The sequence below is a fragment of the Pelmatolapia mariae genome, linkage group LG5, assembly GCF_036321145.2.
Source record: "Pelmatolapia mariae isolate MD_Pm_ZW linkage group LG5, Pm_UMD_F_2, whole genome shotgun sequence".
Taxonomy (NCBI): domain Eukaryota; kingdom Metazoa; phylum Chordata; class Actinopteri; order Cichliformes; family Cichlidae; genus Pelmatolapia; species Pelmatolapia mariae.
Genome location: NC_086231.1, coordinates 27,200,716 through 27,222,882, shown reverse-complemented (window position 1 = coordinate 27,222,882; position 22,167 = coordinate 27,200,716). Strand labels below are relative to the sequence as shown.

General features: G+C 38.3%; 1 protein-coding gene across 2 annotated transcripts in view; it reads right to left on the bottom strand.

Annotated features, from left to right (window-relative positions):
- Window positions 1-22,167, bottom strand: part of slc2a9l2 (solute carrier family 2 member 9, like 2) — a 97,884-nt gene that overhangs the window by 70,575 nt on the left and 5,142 nt on the right. For both annotated transcript variants that reach the window (XM_063473152.1, XM_063473151.1), the window contains exons 3-6: window positions 18,081-18,182; window positions 8,989-9,149; window positions 5,556-5,680; window positions 4,029-4,174 (exon numbers count right to left, since the gene is read on the bottom strand). In XM_063473152.1, the coding sequence (XP_063329222.1) occupies window positions 4,029-4,174; window positions 5,556-5,680; window positions 8,989-9,149; window positions 18,081-18,182 (534 nt within the window). The remainder of the gene's footprint in view (window positions 1-4,028; window positions 4,175-5,555; window positions 5,681-8,988; window positions 9,150-18,080; window positions 18,183-22,167) is intronic.

Below are 22,167 nucleotides of genomic sequence, written 5' to 3'. Positions count from 1 at the left end.
CTTGATTACACACTGAAAGGCTACTGGAGGACTATGTGTGACTTTGTGAACAGGGATCAATTTGTGAAATGTGAAATTTGGAATGGCATGTTAATGGTTCGTCAAACAATGCACCGCCTACAGAAGCTTAATGCTAAGGGCTATCGGGTGTAACTGTTTCGGACGAGCGTGACAACCAGCAGCACAACGTTACAGAAGACTTAAAAAAAGATGGGGAGTGGGCACTTTAGATTTAGATTAAAGACATAAAGTGGATGGTTTTTTTGTATCCATCCACTCATTATCTTCCACTTCCACTCCAGCATCTGGGTTTTTTACATGTCACACAAACATCATAAAGCAAAAGCTGATCATTCACCAAACTTGATTTGTAACAGCACATCCCTTTTTTCTAACAAAAACGTATATTTTTATTTTAGGTTTAGTTTCTATTTAACCTCCTTTTTAGGCAGAAAAATTCCTAACATCTCTGGGGTGCACCCTAGACAGAGAAACAGAAAACCACACATTCTCACATGATCATTCTAGAATAAATATATATCTTTTTTTTTTATTTATATATTTTAAAATCATAATCCAAAACTGTCTGAGCAGGCTGGTGCCAAAAAGTGTAATGTCATACTTTAAATTTGGAAAAGCAATTCTGGGAAAACATATTCCATTATTATTTCTGTTTTAGTATGATGCCAAAGCAAGCAGTGATCTAATGTCAATGAATTTTGCCAGGAGTAGAGCACTTAGATTATTGGCTTTCTGTTCATATTACACAACTGATTTTGGCTTTCAAAGCATCTGTGCCTTAGGCTAATGTCTGTTTCCAGCCCCAACAGATAAACTGAAAACCTAGCACATAAATAATCTGTTATAAAAACATTTCAGCAGCAGACCAAGTCAACATGGCTAAAGTTGTGTACAGTGGGCAATGAGGTGAGAAAGGATAAAATGGATAATATTTCCTCAAGGGTAAACAAGGTGTGTCTGAGAACTCCTACTGATAGCCTATTGAAATAAGGGACAGAACCAATCAGATAGCGTGAAGGGTAAAAACGTGAGTTTGTTGCTCAAGTGGCAGAGGAAGCCATTGCTCATGGGCAAAGCGCTTTCAGCCAGCCTTAGAAAGGGAGGAGTAATAGTGTGAGCAGAGTTGGAACTTCTTCCTTCAGTATGACTTCATGCTTGAATGTCAAGTCAAAATGAAATTTTCTGCTATACTGAAGCTGTTGAGCGAATAAGTCTGCCACTGAGGCTTCATCAGTACTACTGACTAATAGAACGACCTTGACATTTAAACGCTGGTGGTTAATTCTCACCTTAATGCCACATAGTCGCCAAGGTCACACACAGATGTGAGAGGCACAAAGTTAAGACATTAATTAATGTGAAGCCAAAGAAATTTCGAATAACTTCAAAGCTGTAAATACGATCCTGGTCATTTTAGGCCAGGAGTGATGCTAGAGGAGCTGTTGTGATAAGCAAATATCTGTAACCCAATTTATAAACAATGAATGCTTTCTGATTGTAAATAAAGACAGACATGAAAACTAAAGTGAGAAATGAAAGTGGTTTTAAAAGGCTTTTTTCCTGATTGGAGACATCACTTTAATTCTTTATATCTTCTGATTTATGCTCTCTGTTTTTCAAAAACAAGACAATAATTAAGATAATAAATTAATGATAATTTCTTAATGACAAAGAAACCGCAGCTATGCACTTTGGTCATAGATAATGTCAGCTGCTCTAGAACTGTAGCAGAGCCTTGCTCGTGTAGCACAATTTGCACTCCCCTATCATTATTTTTGAGTTAACCCCAAGGCAAACACTTTAAAATAATATGCAAAGTAATAAAGGCATTAACCTCCTAAGACCAGAACTCTTTCATGGCATGCATTTTTTATTTCTCTTTGCTATTTGGGCTGATTGGGACCTGATGAATGCAAAAACAAAGAATTATCTTTTTACCTGATTTTGCTCTACAAGGGCCTGATATCCACATATGAGGACGTTCGTTTTAAATTTCGATAGAACAGTGGCAGTATAATGTCCTCGTAAGTGGATATCAGGCCCTTGTAGAGCAAAATTTAGTATTATGGTCTAGACAACCCAAAATGTGATGTCCACATATGTGGACGCAAGGTCCTAGGAGGTTAAAGACCACATATATGGCTAACAGCAGAAGTCAGATTCCTAAGCATACATCAGCTCCACAATTAATCACATTTACGAAACAGAACTCCGCAAAATTATATGCACACAAACTTTAAGGAATCTATGTCTACGGTCTTAAGATGTTTCAGTCTTTCTGTCCTATACAATTAAGTTTTCTTCAAATAAATTTGAATGGACTAATTTGCACCTTATGGGAAGCATAGTGGTGCCACGACTAGCACTGTTGCTTCACAGCATAAAGATCCTGGGTTCAAATCCACTATCTGTCTGTGTGAAGTTTGCATATTTGCCCTCTGTCTGCGTGGGTTCACTCCAGGTTCTAAATTGCTCATAGGTGTGAATGTGAGTCTGAATGGTTGTCGCTCTCTGTGTTAGCCCTGCAACACACTGGCAACCTGTCCAGGGTGTAATGTGTCTCTCGTCCTTTGTTAGTTGGGATAGTCTCCTTGCTACATGCAGTTATAGAGAATTTTGTTTTTGTTTTCCACATTGAAATGCTAGAAACTCCCCAGCAGCCAGGTTGTCTGGATGCATTTGATCTTGGCATTTTCCAGTCTGGATGGAAAAGATTAGACTCTTTCACTGTCTTTACCAAAGCTTAAACTGATGTGCTGGTTCCTCTCAGTGTGTGAACTAAATATGCCGAATATGAACAATTTGTGAGCTATCGGTGATAAAATACATTTTTTTACTACTCATTAACTACTGTATTTTTTCAAAGTGTTTTTTCTAGTTAATATTGATAGGTTTATGTTGTAAGTCAGACATATAGTGGAACCTGTCAGGCAGGGGAGAGGAAACAAACAGGATCCAAGAAACAAAAGAATGAGCTGACAGCGAGCCTTTAGTACAGCTGATGCAAAAGATACAAAAAATAACAAAAATCACAACATGAGGTACATGAAAATCCAAAGAGAATAAATTGGGCTGCACACACGCACACACACACACATACACATTGACAAAAAGGACAAAAAAGCAGACAAGATTATAAATACTCAGAAGTCACTGGGGACAACGAGAAGATGAGCAAGGAGACACAAGTGAAAGCAATTAACAACAGGTGAAAACAATCAGGGAATCAGAGGAGGACAGGAAGGAAGCAAACCTGACAGCAGACATGAAAGAAAACTACGCTTCAAAGCAAAACAGGAAACAACCAAAGGAAACTAACAAACAACAACACAAAAACTTAAGATGTCAGAGACTAGGCAACACAGAGGGACAGAGGCATAAATGCAGAAATAAGGTACAATAAGACACAAACTGAAATACTGAGGACACTACTACTAATACTACTATTAAATATAACAATACACCAGAAAGAAGACAAAACAAGACAAAACAGAACACGTAACTGGTTACCACATTAAAAATAAGCAATAAAATCAAAGACTCAATAATGCGAGAACTAAGTCTCACATTAGACTAGAATAATAAATAAGTCAAAATCTAAAAATTCAGCTAAGAACAAAACACAAAATGTAAACCAACACTGGAACCAGTTCAACCAGTGACAAGTGACTCTCACAATAGGTGAATAGTACTTTATCTAATACATCACCAAAGTCATGACAGGTTCACATTTTACTTAAAGTGCCAATTTATATGACGTTTAGCATAGTTTATTGATTCAGATTCCTCACTCACTCACTCACACTGGCTTTGGGCTTGCTGAAACGCCTTTAAATGCAGTTTGTTTATGATCACAGGACAGTGACTTGAGAGCAAACTTTATTACAGTCAAGGGGAAAAATAATAAAGAAACCATTCTTACCTCAAAACCATTCTTACAGAAAACAACACGACATATACAGCACACTTTCAAAATGTAATCGTTCATAGCCTCCTACACCACTAACCTGACCCAGCAGCTCAGGCAGCCCCAGCACTTGCCCAGTGAACACTCCTAAGCAGATTAGAATGGAGTTGAACTGGCCAATCATACCTCTGAGGTGTTTTGGGGAAATTTCTCCCAGGTACATGGGAAGAGCACTGAGAGCAATACCTGTCAGAAAGAAACAAGCAAACAGTATATTAAAACCTGGAAAGGACACACAATATATTCGTGTCTATGTAGCATAAACACTCCTCTCATCAGTATGTATTGACATAGTAGAGGAATATGCATTCACGTATCTTATCTAGGATCTGTAAGCATCAGCTGTCTTTAAAAGCATTGGGGGTGTTTTTATCAGTATCGAAGTCTGTTTTGTTTTACCACATAAATGTGCAGACACACCAACAGCTCCACTGCACTAACACACATTGAACATCAAGCCACATTTCACAGTTGGCTGTCTTGAACTGTGGGGCATGGTCATGGGTACTAGTATTGATGGTCTGTGCATTAGAAACGGTCTACACTGAAGAACAAGTTAATACTTAAAAACAAATCAATTTCCACACACTACAAATTGTAAACAAGTTATCCCATGCTTCTGTAAATGTGTGTATTTTTTTAAAGGTAGCTACTATTTCTCCGTTGTGGTATAACCAAGCTACTGTTAAAACCAAAACTGAGTTGCATTTTATGAGGTAGCACTTTTTTAGCACATGTGAAATCAGTGATCATTGAATTTAAAACGCACAATGGCTTCTTCAGTTCTAACACCAGATGGGAAGTCCCGGGTATTTGACCTCTAATAGTGCTATCACCTTGGATGTGGTCTTTGAATGACCATCATTGAGTGGAGGTGGTGGCCTATGACACCATTTATCTGCAACATAGGTCTTGAGATACCTTTCCAGATGACTCTACCCACACTCACACATTGAGTCAAGTCATCCTAATGAGTCATATGATTCTGGATGGGGGAACATCTCACACCAATTCACACCTGATGCAAGTGATTCGCATGATTGACACCAAGAAGCACATCTTAGCTCATGTCACCCCCAGGGACTGAAAGGACTACAGCGTAGGTGACCTGCAGCCCAGGAACCAGAAGTAAGCCTCCAGTCTGAGAGCAAAGTGCTCTATTAGGATAATATGGTACTATCAAGTCTATAAGGTATGATGGGTCCTGTTTATTCGAGATGTTAATATGGAAGAAATACAGTATTTCGTCCTCGCCCATGTCCAGTACTCCCACTACAGCATTTTGGACTAACTGGAGGTTTTTCAGGGACCTTTTAGAACAACCTGATAATAATGAATTGCAATAGTCCTAGAAGTAAGTAAAAAATCAGCGTCACTAAAGAGGTGATGTATGTAATTGACATTTTCTGATAAGGTCAATCAGATTAAACTTAAAAATATCATCATAATTTACATGATTAACTGAATGAATATTTTCTTTGTACTCCCTTACACTACAGCATTATGCTCTATATTGAATGTTCTACACTGTCTGATGAGTGGGGAATTATAAAAGCATATTTCTTACCAGAGTCCACCCCCATAATGAGTCGTCCAATGATGAGCATCTCAAAAGATCTTGACATTTCACCCAGAGACAGAAGCACAGCAGCTATTACAGCAAAGCTGTTATTCAGCAGCAAGGTCCCCTTTCTAAAGTCAGTAAGAAAAATACATGAAAAAAATATATAAAAATTAACAAAATGTAACTCATTAAATTCAATTTCTATAGTGCTTCACCTGGGATGAAAAGAACTTCACCTAACAAAAAACTAGCAGAGCAAGAACTATCAGAGATAGACGAGTTTTAAAAAGCTAACATCATGGAATAGCTGAATAACTTTTTATAGTTTCAAAGGAACACATTTGAGGCCATCACAACAGAAAAATCAGTTCTGTAATGGAGGTTTCTTACACTATGCTCAATCTGAAACTATTTCATTATCGCTAGTTGCTAGTATTCTATAAAAATTAACCCGAGCTCCCAGAAGCACCAAGTCAGTGGGAACTGTTCCTCTTCTTGACAAGTAACAGTCAGTTCTCAATCACTTATTACATAACAGAATTTAGTGCGGCCTCCAGCTAGTTAACCACTCTGCTGCTACAGAACCATGCAGTTCAAGAGGACACGATTACACCAGGTCGCATCAGCTGTCACAACTGACCCCCGTTTCAAAGAGCATCTCTCTGTCCTGCCTGCTGAACCTCTTCTGTTGTCCAACTGTTCTGGTTTCCAGCCTTTGCCTTGACCTGATCTCTTCTTTGGTCTTCCTGCCTGCTCCGTGCTGTATCTTAACCATTAGCCCTGATGGAGCTCCACTTTCACAGCAGGTCCTGCCTTCTGGAGTAGTCTCTCTTTAATCCCCCATCTGCAGCACCTGGGCAGCACTGTTTGTCTGTCTTGCCACCAGGCCACCCAACATCTCTGGTTCCCCTGTTCTCCAGCATCGGGCCATTTGCGTGTGATCTCCAGCTCATCTGCTTACTGCTTACTCCAAAGACCAAGTTGCTTTTTTTCTTCAGCATGCCTGTCTGCCGTGTGTGTGCATTCAGGTCTTGTCTGAACTGTACTTTTTTAACGTCAGGGGTCAAAGAAAAATGTTTTCTTCCTATTGATTTTTGCCATCTTTGTAGTGAGATGCTTAACAACGCCACTGAGACTCTCAGAGCAGCACATTTTGTAAGTTATAGCATTTGCACTCGGTATTTCAACATCAGTCACACAACACCAGCAGCATGATAATCAGCCGTGTTTTGGTTTTGAGATGAAGGCTTTTCTCTCTTGCTGTGTCTAAATCTACAATTAAATCTAAAATTGAAATACACTCATTTGTGTAGTAGTGCAGTCGACCACAAATGTTTATTAATCTCTTTTAATGTCTGTGGTGAAATGTCCACACGCCTCTATTGATTTTTTTTTTTTTTTTAACTAAACTTACCTCAGCTTCCCTGGCATACTTTGAAGTGTGTTTCATTTCGATTGCTCCATGAGTCCTCATTAGTTAACATATATATTCAACTCTTGTCCCTGACATCTGAATTTCAACCTTTCCGAAACTCTGTGTAAAACTTCCAGCTGACCCACAGATGTCTAGCAGGGAGTGTGGAGGGAAAATGAATTATACGCTTCAGCCTAATTAACACAGTGAGGATCGCAACCTGAGAAATCCAAGGTGAACCTCAAGGGTATCTTAATTGTCTGAAATGACTCTGAGTAAAAGCTTCATAAGTCTCTCTGTGACACTCTTGTCATTAGTGGATAACAGATTCTTTAGAAGACGTATCATTTCATAGTCCTGAGGTGATTTTGTTAGCGCCTGAACGTGTCCCTTGAGGATAGTAGGACATGTGGCTCTGCAGTCCAACACGTAGGTGAGCAAGACTTAAACCTAAATGCATCACGCTGGCTGTGAGATTGGATCTCATCATGCAGTATATAGGCTGTCAAACCAGTGCAAGTCAGTAAAGACCAATACCTTTTATGTCCTTGGAGTCAGTGCACTGACAGCTTAGTCTTTTATGTCTTAAATCCATTACAAAACATACTGGTACTTGATCATTGTAAATGGAGGCTAAAGACAACAGTGAGATTGCTACAGAGTAGATTTAAAATTATTCATTATAGTACTTAAAGGAACTGGTTGTCTAACTGAGCCTTGTACCAAAAGGGAGACACGAGGAACAAAAATAACACTTGTACACTTTAAGGGTCTGTGTTTGTATTTAACATCACTGTTATTTAGTCACAGGTGGAGAGGTGAGGTTGACATTGGAATTTTAATGTGCCTGTGGGCGGAGTCTGTCTGCTTCATCCTTTACGCATCCGGACCTGATCATTTAAAGGCTGGATGTTCTCTCAGTTCCTTGCCATTTAATCCTCACTACAATAGTGAAGATAGGGCCAACTCTGTCACCTGTGATTAGCGCTTTTGTTCGCCAGCTAACCATGAGTCTCTCTGCTCCTTTCAGCTGCCAGCCTCGTGCACAAGTGAATCATCTGTCTCTCTGGGATTCTTAAATCTTCCAACTTGTGAAAACCTCCAACCACACTTCAGCCTGCTTCAGCTTGGAAACTCGAAAACCTGTAGAGAAAAGGACTCACCCACCCATTCTCCACCAGTCCCGTTTGCCCACCACAGAAACCTTGCCCATAGGCAGCTCCTGGGGATAAATCCACCTCTAACTCAAATAAGATGGTTCTAATCCCTACAATCAAGTGCTCAAACCGCCCCCTACATTTAAGCCATCGCTGACTCTGTCTCTCCTCACCCACAGAGCCCAGCCCAACAGCTTCCACCACTTTAGATTTGTTTATTCACCTTATTATAAATAAACTGTAAATAAACAAAATATTCATAAAGTATTCATAATAATAATATTACCAGTGTCATTTAAATTTAACCTGCAATCATAAATCATTGTGTTTTGTTTACCTTAAACTGAGCCCTTCAAATCTTTTGGAAGTAAGTCCTCTGTCATGTTGCTTTGTCAAGAGTAAGGCTCCATACACTGATTAGCCACAGTGTTAAAACCACAATGATTTTGCTGGATCATTTTGTTAAATTACATCATACTGAGAAGCCAACAGTTCCTGCACAAACAAGGACATTTACCACCTGCCTAAGCACTGTTGCAGATCAAGTGGTTAGTGGTTTCTTTCTTCCCTTGCTAACAGCAGCATGCCACACTTCAAAAATTCCCCTTTCTTGTGTTTGTGCAGCACAGTGTTATCCTGCGGTCCCTCGATTTCAATCCGACCAAGCATTTGTGGGATTCACCAGAACAAGCTCGATCCAGAGAGACCCCTCCCCACAACAAAGGAAGCAAAAGGATCTACAGTGTTCACTCATAACATAATCGTTTGCACCACACTGGCAGCTGTTCACCACTCTCTGATGAGTGAAGGATATAAAAGCAAACTTCTTACCAGCGATATTGTAAGCGCATAACAGTGTTCTCACCTGCCCAGTACTTTGATGATTAACGTGGCAGACAGGGCTCCAAAAAGGCCTCCAATAGAAAATATGGACACTGTGATGGACCAGAGGAGGGTCACCGTCTCCGCTGAAATAGGCTCCCCATATCTCTCAATCCATGTCTTATTGTAGAAAGCTTTAATGTACTGCAATACAAAAGGAACACAAAGAGATGTTTTAAATGTGTTATTCATATGGATAAATGATTAAAAAAACAAAAAAAACCATAGATATTTAAAAAGTTTAAATGTAAACCTAGAAACCCCCAACACATGTTATTGAATATCATATGTATCATGAGTGTGTTTTTACATTTCCAATCTGACTTTATGACCTAAACTTTGCCTGACGAAAAGGACTACCAGGAAATGATTGTTAAATGATATGATCTGAAAACATTTTGTTTTAATACCAGTAATAATATTGGTAAGATTTTATATCCGGTCTCCACAATATGCAAATAAATTAATTTCAGCAGGCTTAATGCAGGCACGTCATTAGCCCTGGGCGGCCCTGGATGTTTATTGAATAGCTCCAGATCTCATAAAAGAATTGTTTATTCTTTGCATCTGTATTCAAGTTTGTCACATGTGAAGCACTCTTATCTTTGTCTGACCTACCTGCCCTAATGCAATCTAAAATGTGTTAATGTGTTCATATACATAATTGATTGACTTATTGTATCCAATAAAATTAATAAATGACGTGTAAAACACCTAATCAATCATCACATCAAAAGTTTGAGATTTGGATAGTTTGATGGGGGATCACCATTGCATTCTTTTTACAAAAAGGACAGAAGAGAGAACAAGAGCAGAGGCACCAAACTTACATGTCAGCATACAAACTTGCATATAACTGCTTCATCAGCATCATAGTTTTAATGCTACTGCTTAAAGTTAAAGTGAAAAACTCGAATTGCACTGATTGCTTATTTCAGTATCATTCTGTCAAAGCAACATTGAAGCACCTGACTTCAAACTTTAAGTAGCAGACAGTTTCTGACATTTTATATAACTTTACTTTAAAAAATAGCAAATGGCTTAATAGCAACAAACTGAGTGACTTCATTAAGAAGTTGAAGCACAGGCTACAATGAGTCAGGAATGCGTCGCATTAAATTATTGGCACTTGTGTCAACCCACGAGAATTCTAAAGTGTCTTCATCGAGCGTGAAGACGTCGGTTGCATAGAAAGCAAAGAAAAGGGCCTTGTAGTTTTTTGATCTTTCATTTAACAACTGCGACTCTATTAAATTCCTGTTAAACCAAAGCTGAAGCCCTCCCTGTCTTCAGCACTGTCAGGAAGGGCAGTGGTCACACAGTCGCTGTCATTGCTTGCTTTGGCTTAGGAGCTACTCATTGTAAGCATCACGTATCACGAGCATGAATGTCGGCTTTGCTTAACTTAAGACTGAAAAATGACCTTTGATGTCAGTTCAAATTTGCTGAAAACAATTCTATCACTAGGAAAAGAGGGGGGGTTACAGGTTACACCAGTTTCTACAGGGTTTTCATCACCCTTATCGCTACTTTTACTGAAGATCAGCCAAGTCATGTGCAATAGATAAATAATTACCAAAGATATTACTTCACATCATCATCACATCACTCCCTGCAAACATCCACCGAGTTCAGTTATTCATGTGTTCAGTTATTTCTCACCAGCATCACAGCCACAAAACACAATCGATAATTTTAGGTTTTGTACCATGGCAACACCTGTTTGACACGGCTATATAATATTTTACGCTCACTGGTTTTCTATCACAGTGAAGCTGTTCATGAGTCGATCTGTTGTTATGTTGTCTCAGTTAATGTCAAGCTGTCATAAGAAATGTTTGCATAAATAATGATTAAGACTCCTTCATTTTTCTAACAGGTGTTGTGTCGTGGGGAGATTAATGCCATGTTACTATCATGCAAATTAATTCAAAGATGTTACCGGTGCACCCAGTTAACTCCAAGAAAATGTCTTTGTGAAGATTTCTTTAGCAGGGTAAATTTGATTTCTACAGAAAATGAAGGTAGTTATACGTTATTAATGAGTAAATTCCCATCATCTTGACATTGTCTGGAAGTAGAATGAAGAGTAGCAAATAGTTTTTTGCCCCTACTTTGATGCTTCCCCTCTAAAATGAGTAGAGGTTTGTGGTCTACTTGCATATCTAATGTCTGATACCTCAAGAGCTCAACCTGTTAGAGTTCAATGGAAATGAATTTTTAACACTTCATATAATATTCCTTTGCCCACATTTGAAGATAGCTCGCTGCTGGGGGTGGCCCTGCTGTGCGTGGAGAAAGCTGAATGTTCATTTATAGGTTTTTGTGCCGCGTGTAATGATTGTGGCTTTAGTGAACTATTAAAGAGATCAACTCTGGCTTTTTTGAAATGTAGTGAGAATTCTGTCTGTAATATTCCTTCTGTTGTTTTATCCTAATTCTACTCGACGTTTTTGTTGGTTTATTCTGTTCGGCTTTTGTAAAGACAGCAGGAGAAGTGGTGAGCCCTACTGAGGTGGAGGAGAGCCAGCGCTGCATAAATGATCAGCTGGTGCTTCTGGTGGGCAGATTCTATAAAGGGGAGTAAACAAAAAAGCAATGGCTCAACAAGGACATAAACTGGAGAATTAGCTGCAAAATACAGATTAAACAGTAGGTGGGACTTTTAAGTTTGCTAAGCCAAGCAGAAAACAAAATATCCAGACAACAGATTTTGGGGTTGTGCAGAGTGGAACTGTGTGCAAAGAAGATCTGGAAAGTTAATTTTTTTGTATTTTTGTTTGCTTGTTTTTTTTAATTACTTCTTAATTCTTTTTTTGTTGTTGTTGTTAAGTGCATTTTACACCCTACTAATTCCATGCAGTAATCAGTAGGTCGCTTGAAAATGAGAATGTCTCAGTGAGGTTCATTTGTATGAATAACGGTGAAATATATTTAAAATATAAAATAAAATCATCACATTTCTGAAAAAAATGTTAAAAAGGAAAGCCTTAATAGTATGTAGGCTGTGTTTTGTTGAGTTCTACCAAGTATAGAGAAGTGAACGATTTGAAACATTAGGAATGAAGCCCTTAAGGTGCAAATAAAACCAGCCTGTTATAAAGTCTCACACAGCCTAAACCCAGGGTGAACAGAATGTTTTTAATGAAAGCAAAGCAATTTCAGTTTCAGTTAGGATATGTAGAAGGTCATGCATGTACAGCATTTAAAGAATAATCCACTTGGAAAGTAGCATAGCAGGTCCTAGAGAACATAATAAAATGATAAATAAATAAATAAATAAAATTTTATTTATATAGCACCTTTCTAGACAGAAATCACAAAGTGCTGCACATAAGATAACAAATAACAAAAGGGTAAAACAGACAATATAAAACAGGCAGAAATTTAACCAAAAACAGTTTTAAAAAGGTGAGTTTTGAGTTGTTTTTTAAAAACAACTACCGAGCCCACAGTTCTTAATGTATGAGGGAGAGAGTTCCACAGTCTCGGGGCCACGGTGGCAAAAGCTCTGTCACCCTTAGTTCTCATTTTAGTCTGTTTTATAGCAAATAAGCCCTGATCAGATGACCTCAGGGACCTGCTAGGGACATAGGGCTGTAGCAGATCGGAGATGTAGGGAGGTGCCAGTCCATGCAAGGCTCTAAATGTCAAGACCAGGATCTTAAAATGTACTCTAAATTCAACAGGAAGCCAGTGTAGCAATGGTGTCACATGTGAATACTTGGAGGATCTTGTCAAAAGTCTAACTGCAGCGTTTTGCACAACCTGCAGACGATCCAGAGAACCTTTGCTTAGACACATAAACAAAGAGTTACAATAGTCCAAGCGTGAGGAAATAAATGCATGTATAGCAATCTCCAGTTCAGGGCGAGATAAAATAGGGCTTAACTTAGCCACATTTCTTAAATGATAAAAACAAGACCAAACCAGAGATTTCACATGCCCATCCATTGTGAGAGTCGAGTCAAAAGTGACACCTAAATTCCTGATAGAGGATTTAACATACACAGAAAGAGGACCAAGGGCTTTCACTATCTGGGATACAAATCTGTCCGGAGCACATATGAGGACTTCAGTTTTCCCCTCATTGAGTTGGAGGAAATTTACAGCCATCCAATGTTTGATAGAATCTAAGCAGTCATTTAAAAGCTGAAGCTTAGATAAATCCTGGGGCTTAAAAGAGATGTACAACTGAATATCATCAGCATAACAGTGATAAGAGATGTCCTCAAAAGAGCCCATTATGTGCTGGAGTGGGAGAAAATATATTTAGAACAATAAAGGCCCCAAAACCGAACCCTGAGGGACACCACAAGTAAGGGAGGTAGAAGATGACCTAAAATCGGGGACCACCACAGAAAAAGATCGGTTATGTAGATATGAGGAGAACCACTCCAAGTACCCGATACACCAACCCAATGTTTAAGCCTTTCGAGGAGGATGTGGTGGTCAACACTGTCAAAAGCCGATGTTAGGTCCAACATAAGTAGGACCGAGCATTTTCCTGCATCATTATTCATCAAAATGTCACTTGAGACCCTAAGAAGGGCTGTTTCCGTGGAGTGAGCTCTACGAAAGCCGGACTGAAACTTATCAAAAATGCTATGTTTGTCCAGAGCCGCTATAAGTTGCTTAGCCAGAACCTTTTCTAGAAGCTTAGCAATTAACGGTACTTTGGAGATTGGTCTGTAGCTGCTCCAAAGAGAAGGGTCTAGCTGAGGTTTTTTTGAAAGTGGGAAAATAGCAGCGTTTTTAAAATAAACCGGAACTATACCAGACGCCAGTGAAGAGTTGATTAGAGTGAGCACAGATGGACCAATAACCTGGAAGACATTCTTGAATAATGATGCAGGTACAATGTCAAGTGGACAAGAGGATGCTTTCACTGAATTCACTAGTTTTACCAGCTCAGGTAGTGAAACAGGAGAGAAAGTATCCAAAATGACAGGGCATGATGAGGTAGAGATAGACATAACAGATGCTGAATGAGAAAAATTCATTCTTATGTTATTAATCTTAACATAAGATTAATAATAAAATGATGTCCTTGACAAGAAAACAACATTTCAAAACTTTACATTCTGAAATAAAAAACAGTGGGAAAATTATTGTCATTGTTTAGACAAAGAATGCATTGTTCATAAACTGTGCTATGCTCCTCTTATTTTTGAGAGGTACTGTGACAAAATATGCAGGCTCTCGGTAAGCGCACAACTACCACCCTCTATATATTGTTTTCCAGCTTGTTTGGAGGACTCATAATGTGCTGAAGGCACACTGAGAAATACATCATATGAATCTGTTCTGTTAAAATCTTCCCATATAAGGTCAATCATCTATTTTCAAATTTATTTTAAAATATGGACACTGTTAAGAGCAGCATCAAAATGTGAAATTACACTGAACTGTCAGAAAGTACACTGTAAAACATAATATTATGCTTAATTTAAAATATAAAGTAGACTGAATTCAGTTTTTATCAGCTTTCTAAACTACAGCTCCTTAATCTAAGCTTGGGAATTGTACTACAATGAAAAATAAAATCATTTTAACATCTCACCTTTTTGTTTTGTGTTCAAGAAGCAACATGAGATGTGTGAGGATAGGAGGACACAGCTCACAGTGAACCAGCAGCAAACTTGATGACATCAGCTCAGCCTCACTGTGTGTTTTACTGCCTTTTTATGACTATTATTTACAATGAAAATACCACAAAATGATACATATAATTAACTATGTCTATGTCTCAACTAATGATGAGACATTCTTTAATGATGTGTTTATTTTAATTTGGCACTTTTAGTCTGTCACAGAAGACTGTACATTTTTGGTGAGTTTTCCACAGGACCTCCATAGATATGGATGTCTTTTGCAGTTGCATCAGCACATGTTTTGGCTATTTAACAAAGGATGAAAAGAAAGTCAGTGTGAAAGAAAAGGGACACTTAATAAGAATAGAATAGAATAGAATAGAATAGAATAGAATAGAATAGAATAGAATAGAATAGAATAGAATAATCCTTTAATTGTCCCACAAGGGGAAATTTGGGTGTAAAAGCAGCAAGAAAGACACATATACAAACAAACACAAGACACAAAACAGAAACATACACAATTTTTACATATTTACATCAAGGACAATGGTTACCAAAAACAGAGTACTGTACCGTTATTAAATTAAATAAAATTAAATGAAGTTAAGAGGCAAACCCTGGTTATAGTGTGAATCAGTTGATAAAATAGTGCAAGTTACAGCGCTTATGTAAACATCTATGTTTGTTGGGAGCAGTTTTGATTGTACAATCTGACAGCTGCAGGGAGGAAGGACCTACGGAAACGCTCCTTCATGCATCGAGGAGGGCATAAGGGCATCTGGGAAACGTTTTGCCACTGAGGACAGATTAGCACAGCAGTCCTAGTTGTCCTTGGTTCTCTGTGTTTCTGACCAGGGGGTAAAATGTTAATAGAGGGCATTTTTGCACTTTTTTTTTCTTTTGGCACTTGCATTTTTTGTCACTGGCTCTCTCCTTTTTTCAATACAAATATTATAAACCACAGAATAGGAGTACTGTTCCAAGAGACTACTATTGTCAATTAGACCTTGAGGTCAGCCCCGCCAGGTCCTGCCATTTCATCACTCTTCCTCACTGGACTTACTTCACTGGTCCTGCTTTGCATCATGAATGCTTGTTAAAGAATCCACTGATTTCCTACGACTTAAGAGAAGGAATGGTAAGGTTTTAGATTTTAAAAACAAAGTTACTATGTTGCATCACACTAAACTGTGTCTTAATAAATCTGTAAACTTGAAAATATTGTGATGGTAAAATGGTAATGATCACAAAAATGGTTTAAAATGGTATTTCTAAGAATAACATTTTCCGTAAGCTTCATTTTAAAAATGTTTACAGGCTTTAAAGACCAATTCCCCTTTAGACTGTACTCATTTCTTCACCAGTGCAGCCACTTGAGGGTATACTTCACCCACTCCTGCTGTAGTCTTGATAATAATTCTAAGTGAACGGTGGCACAAATTAATATTTGCTTCAGCAATTTTCATCAAAAGCTGGATACCCATTTTTGTGTTTTCTGCAGTATTAGTTGTTAGTGTAGGTGTAACTGCAGAGCTGAAGGTCGTGGCGCTTGAAGACTAATTATATAACCTTTGAGACATCTAATTACCTCTGAACAAACAAACAGCCTGATTGGAAAGCATGACCTCTGAAACACGTTTCTCATCCAAGTGGCACCACATAATTGAATTTGTTCATAAAAGCAACTCAAAAATGCAATTTCTGTTTCACCAGTCAAAGAAGATATGGACATAAGTAAGCAATTCTAAATGCATGTATCAGATGATTTCTTTTGATTCCTTTGTTGAGAGTCCTTAGTCCTAAGGTTATTGAGGTAAATTTAAACAGAGAATATAATATAAAAAGAGCTTTCTGTAATCATTTAATGTAAACTTACAAGAACATTGGCTGCACATGTTGTATATTTTGGATACACATTACTTTGCAAAAGCAACCCCTCATTTCTTTATATTTTTTGCTGGAAAATGTGAAATAGTTGTAGTACGGAATAATACATAGAAACACATTATATAATGCAAAAACAGAGTCCATATAATTCTAACAAGCTAGAAAGTCAGTATTTGGTATGACCACCTTTACTGCGTCAATGCTGTTGAGGTTCAAGCTCTAAGAAGATTCATGACTCATTGTATTGCACTGTGTATTTTTCTATCCAAGTATGCTTTTAGTGCATTGGCAGTGTGTTTGGGATCAATGTCGTACTGAAAAATGAAGCTGCTGCCAGTCACATGCTTTCCAGATGATACTGCATGGTGGATCAACTTTTTCATCAGACCTGTTGCCACTGATTTTCAGTCCTGTCCATGTGTAACTTAACATACTTCTGCATTTTTCTCCCCGTTTTTGTTCCTTAAGAACGGCTTCTTGACAGCCACTGAGACCATTTCTGATCAAGCTTTATCAGGTCTTTTAGGTCACATGTCAGGTGTTTGTTGGAGTTCTTGTCCTGTTTCTTAAGGACATGACTTTTACATCCTGTTAATCTGCTGCAGATAGTTTAGGTCTGCCACTTTATTTTCTCCTCCACTTGTCCAGTTTATTGAATTCTTTCAAAGACACACAGCACACCATGACGAGTTATGCCAAGTTTTACACTAATAGCTCTTTGGGAATCACCTTGTTGGTGTAAAAATATTATTTCGTGCATGTCAATCTTTGTAATTCTTGACATATTCTGAAGATTCAACAAAAGAAATGGGAACAAATTATGAGGTTTGCAACAGGCTGCTAGTTCCTTAAAAGATATAATTTAAAATTGGTTCTTTGCTACGTTGTTTATTATGTGCAGACACAAATATGTCAGTGTTCAGTGGCTTAACAAACAAACAAAGGAAAAAACATTACTCTGAAAATGGTCAGATATAAGGACTGGACTGAAAATTATTTAAAAAGCTGACTATCTCTAAAGAAAAACTTTTAAAGACCTCCAGAAAGCCTCCTTGGAAGCAAAATATAAAGAAACGAAGAGTGAGACATGACTTTTCCACAGTACTCTAATATGTAGTGTAAAGTATATTTAATATAAGTATATTTATTTGGTCTGGAGGTTCAGGCTCCCCTGTTCTCAGCTGCCCAAACAAACTATGAAACCATTAATCTGGCAGGACACTCCCCTGGGACTGTCCTGCAATCACATGGAAATAATACCTATATATAAAAAGTATACCTAAAGGTATTATGTATCAGTATAATACCTGTAAATGGTCACTGTACTGGGGATAAGCCTGACTACAACAGTGTCTATAAGTCTGATATACTGTGTTCATTTTGAATAATTTCTTCTTAATGGGGGGGGGATCTCTGTATCTACAGAGCTTAAATTACTGTTCTGTCAATTGTACCTTTATTAGAACCTGGTTTTAGCATTGCCATTCAATATTTATGGATGAGTACTAAAAGTTTAATTACCGCACAAAGAAAACATACAAAATCACTTGTGGTTCCCTGCAAAAAGGCTGAGAACAAGTGTTTGACTCACCAGAGCAGGAGCGTTGACCACAGAGAGGTTGTAGCCATAAAGGAAAGATGAGCCCAGGGAGCCAAAGAAGGCGGCACACAACAGGCAGGCTGTAAGTGACTGCTAATGAGAGAGCACACATGAACACATTATGCTAGTCATGCAGTCCTTTCCACATTGGTGTTGATCAATGCCAAGGGCAGATTCAGTCAAGGGAATTCAACCCTGGGTGAGTTGTGTAACTCTGGGCATCAATGCTAAGAAAACAGCTTCTTAAATCCATGCTTTGTTTTTATTTTTTCAATTGTGTCATTTTAGCGCAAAGTCAACATTGTGTGAAATATATTTCTCATGACAACTGGATATATTATTACTGAAAATGACAAAGGAGGATGGGAATAGGAAATAAACCATATCAAGGCTAAAACTGTGATGACCTGAAAGAAGGTCATTAAACACTTCAATACAAAAGAGAATGATAGAAGTTTAAAAAATGCAATAAAGGGGTTAAATCATAAAGGTTTGCCCTCAGGGTAGCACATGATGAAAGGAGATAACATCATTAAATTGAAACCATTTTCCATCAGGAAAAGAAACTTGATTAGCAGATTTTATTGCATACTTACTTTATGAGTATCCTCTTGGCAAGGTGCTACACTCTCCATCAGAAGGTTGTGCAAAATATTAAGTAAACGAGTTATAGAAGACCATGAATTTCTATTGTGTATAGGTTTACGGGAGAGAAAGGGTTAAATAATGACCAGGAATGTTAGGAATCATCCTCGGGGGACTATACTGTGGTAATCTAGGTGTTTGCTATTACATGTTGCTATAAACCACTGGAGAAGTCTAGTGGCAACAGCAGAGGCACTGAAGAGGCAACAACAACACAACCTCCAAAAAGGGAACGACTTTATACTTGGTAACAACAATCTATGGCTCTCTCTTTATCCTTATTAGGTGATTTATCTCTTTCTTCTCTTTGCTTTTTGTTAGTGTCTTGAAATGGTTCCGGCAGCCTGGGTTGCACAAGAAGTCCATCTCCTCGAGGATGACACATTAATGCATGCCACTGCAAGATGTTTGCCGTGTCTCACAGAAGAAAAAAACAAAAAGACCGCCAGTGGGCTACTTCTGCATGTTTCTGACCAAACTATGAGAATCAGAGTCCTTGAGCATGACATGAGGGCCTGACTTCCTGTAATGAGGCCTGTGTTCAAACTAGTGTCATTCAGCTTGATTGACATTTGCCAGAGAACTCCAGAACTGGCAGGTCTGCCATTAGCATCCTGTTCTATTCACAGATGACAGTGGGCTCACATTGAGCACCTGTGACAGATGTGAAAGAGTCTGGAGATGGCGTGCCAATCATTATGCTACTTGCAATATCATTTAACTTGATTGATCAAGGTAAGCATAACCTTGGAGGGTCACACAGATCTCCATGTGTTAGTACCAGTACCCTGACAGCTGTTATGCATGGGGATGAAAACCTCAGATTCACCGTCCGGCCTTACGCTGGTACAATGAGTCCTGGGTTCTCCTAATTCAAGACAATTTCCAGCCAACTGTGGCCAGAGTGTACAGGTTCCTGGTTGATTAAAGCACTGATACCACTGACTGGTTCTCACTTTCCCAAAACCTGAATCCAATTGGGAATCTCTGGAACATTATGAGTCAGTGCTTCCAAAGACACCAAATAGGTTCACAGAGTTCACTAATGGCCTTTTCCAGGTCTAACAGGAGGAGAACCCCAAGGACACCAGCTGTCATCTTATCAGGCTGTTGTTGGGAGTGTATACAGGCAACATATGCACTAGTGAGCCACACATTATGACACAAGTTGTATCAGCATGTGTTTTCAATTTTTAACTCTGATTTTTGGTGTGTTTTCAAATGCAGTCGTCAAAGGTTTGACGATTTTCATTTCCACTGACGAAACTTGTTGAGAATTTTTTCTCTAGAAGTTACACAATGTGTGTCAGTCACTGTGTTCAACTTGAATATTTCATTCACCAAGATCCAGTGTGTGATTTAAGTGCACATTTTGTAAATGTAATTAATTTGTTTTATAGCAACAAACATATTTTAAAACATCATACAGCATTAAGTGAAGGATGATAAGCTTTTCTATGAAGTACCAACCTATACCTTGGACCAATAGGCTGCAAAGACGAGCCAAAAAACTGAATGCACAGTATTGTTATCAAGTCCATGAGGATAAGATGCAGTAGAGCTATAAGGAGCCTGTGATTAAAGCTAAAGAAAATGAGTAGTAGACTGTAGATAAAGCTTTAGGAGGAGGAAAGGAAGGAAAAGTAGTGATTCCAGCTCATAATGATAAGCTAAAGGGGTGGGGTGTGGGGGAGAGGGGAGGGGAAGGATATTCTGGATAGCATTTGAAATTACATTTGATCCACAATGCTATCTGAGAAAAAGAAGTCAAAGTAAAGGAAACCGCACCACAGTTAAAGGAGATGAGCCAAAAAGCAAAAACATGAGCTGAAGCTGAAACAGAATACATAAGGCTACTGCGAGCCTTGAATAAGCATGTATAAGTCATCCTTATATATTTTTAATAAAGAGTAAAATCTCAAGCAATCGCCTAAAAACCCAGGGAGTAGTGCCATATAGGGGAAATTGATATCTCATATTTCTAAAGGTTAAAAACTCACTGATAGTAGCATCTTTCCCACAGTCCCTTAAAAAATATGTCCCAGTGACGCTGAGAGTTGTTTTCATGTATGTGTAATGGCATGTCTTTCCATGCATTTCCTTTGTTTGGTAATGGATTCTCTAGAGCCCCTTAAAGCTTAATCTTACAAACTTTGAAACAGACATATGTGCGTGAGGGAGTTGGACTAACAATGGCGCGGATGAGTTACTTACAGGTACTTATTTCAAAAATGTACAGTGAAGACCAAAAATAAAAACAGACATTTGAACCCACAGCTCTTCACTGATGATAGACTAAATGCAGGATGCATTTGCCAATATTTCTTAGTAGTGTAGTGGTATAGTAGATATCATAATCAGTGTCATTGAGAGGTTTTGGATGTCTAGCTATTTACAAAGAAAAATGTTGCTTGGGTGAACATGCTATTTGATATGAACACTTCTATTATCAAGACAGAGGGATATGAAAATATAACATGAATTTGTCCTGTGACAGCCTAAACTATGTTCTCACTCAGGGGCTCAGTGTGACAATCACTTTGTAGTATCTGTGAAGAGTTAGGCGCAAATTCCAACACGACTAATTTTTTTTTCTTTTCATAAATACAAAAATACACAAATGGCAAAGTTTCCTCAAGTGGCTTTGAGACCTATACAGCATTTGACATCCACTGTCCTCAGTAACAAGCAAACACACAAATTTGTGCGATTTGAGTACTTGTCAGAAAATAAGAAAAATGAACACACAGCAAAACATAAAAGAAAAGGACCAATTAAATTCTGTTTATCCTAAAGCACATTTCCATCCATCCAGTGTCTTCTGTTTATCCGATTAAGGCTCTCAGCTGTCATAGGGTGAAAAGCGGGGAACACCCTAGAAAGACTGCCAGTCCATTGTAGAGCTAACACAAAAAAGACAAGAACCATTCGCACTCACATCAACACCTATGGACAATTTAGAACTGCCAATGAACCTGATCCAATGGGGACTGTGGGAGGAAGCCAGAGCACCCAGGGAGAACCCACATACGCACAATGAGAATATGCAAACTCCCTCAAAGCTCACACAAATCTATGCATTTTAGACACAACACTGTTTCTGCAGAAGTGGACTGGCCAAAAAAATAAAAGTAATGAAATATGCAGATTCACTGACAGATTTTATTGCAACATAATTTTAGTTTTTATCTGAAGAAGGTTACCACTAAAGCTGATGTCATTTTAGATCAAAAAGTGGGGTTCCAAGTTTCAGCAGCAGGTTTTAGGGGAAAAGCTGGAAATGTATGTGTTTCAGTTACAAAGGTCGTGTACATATTTACTGAGGTGCAGTATCTTCACAGCTATATAATGTCCACGGATAACATAACGGGTTAATGTATGACATAGTAGCCAAATAACAGGGAAACCAGAGGTCTGTATAGTACTATTAGGA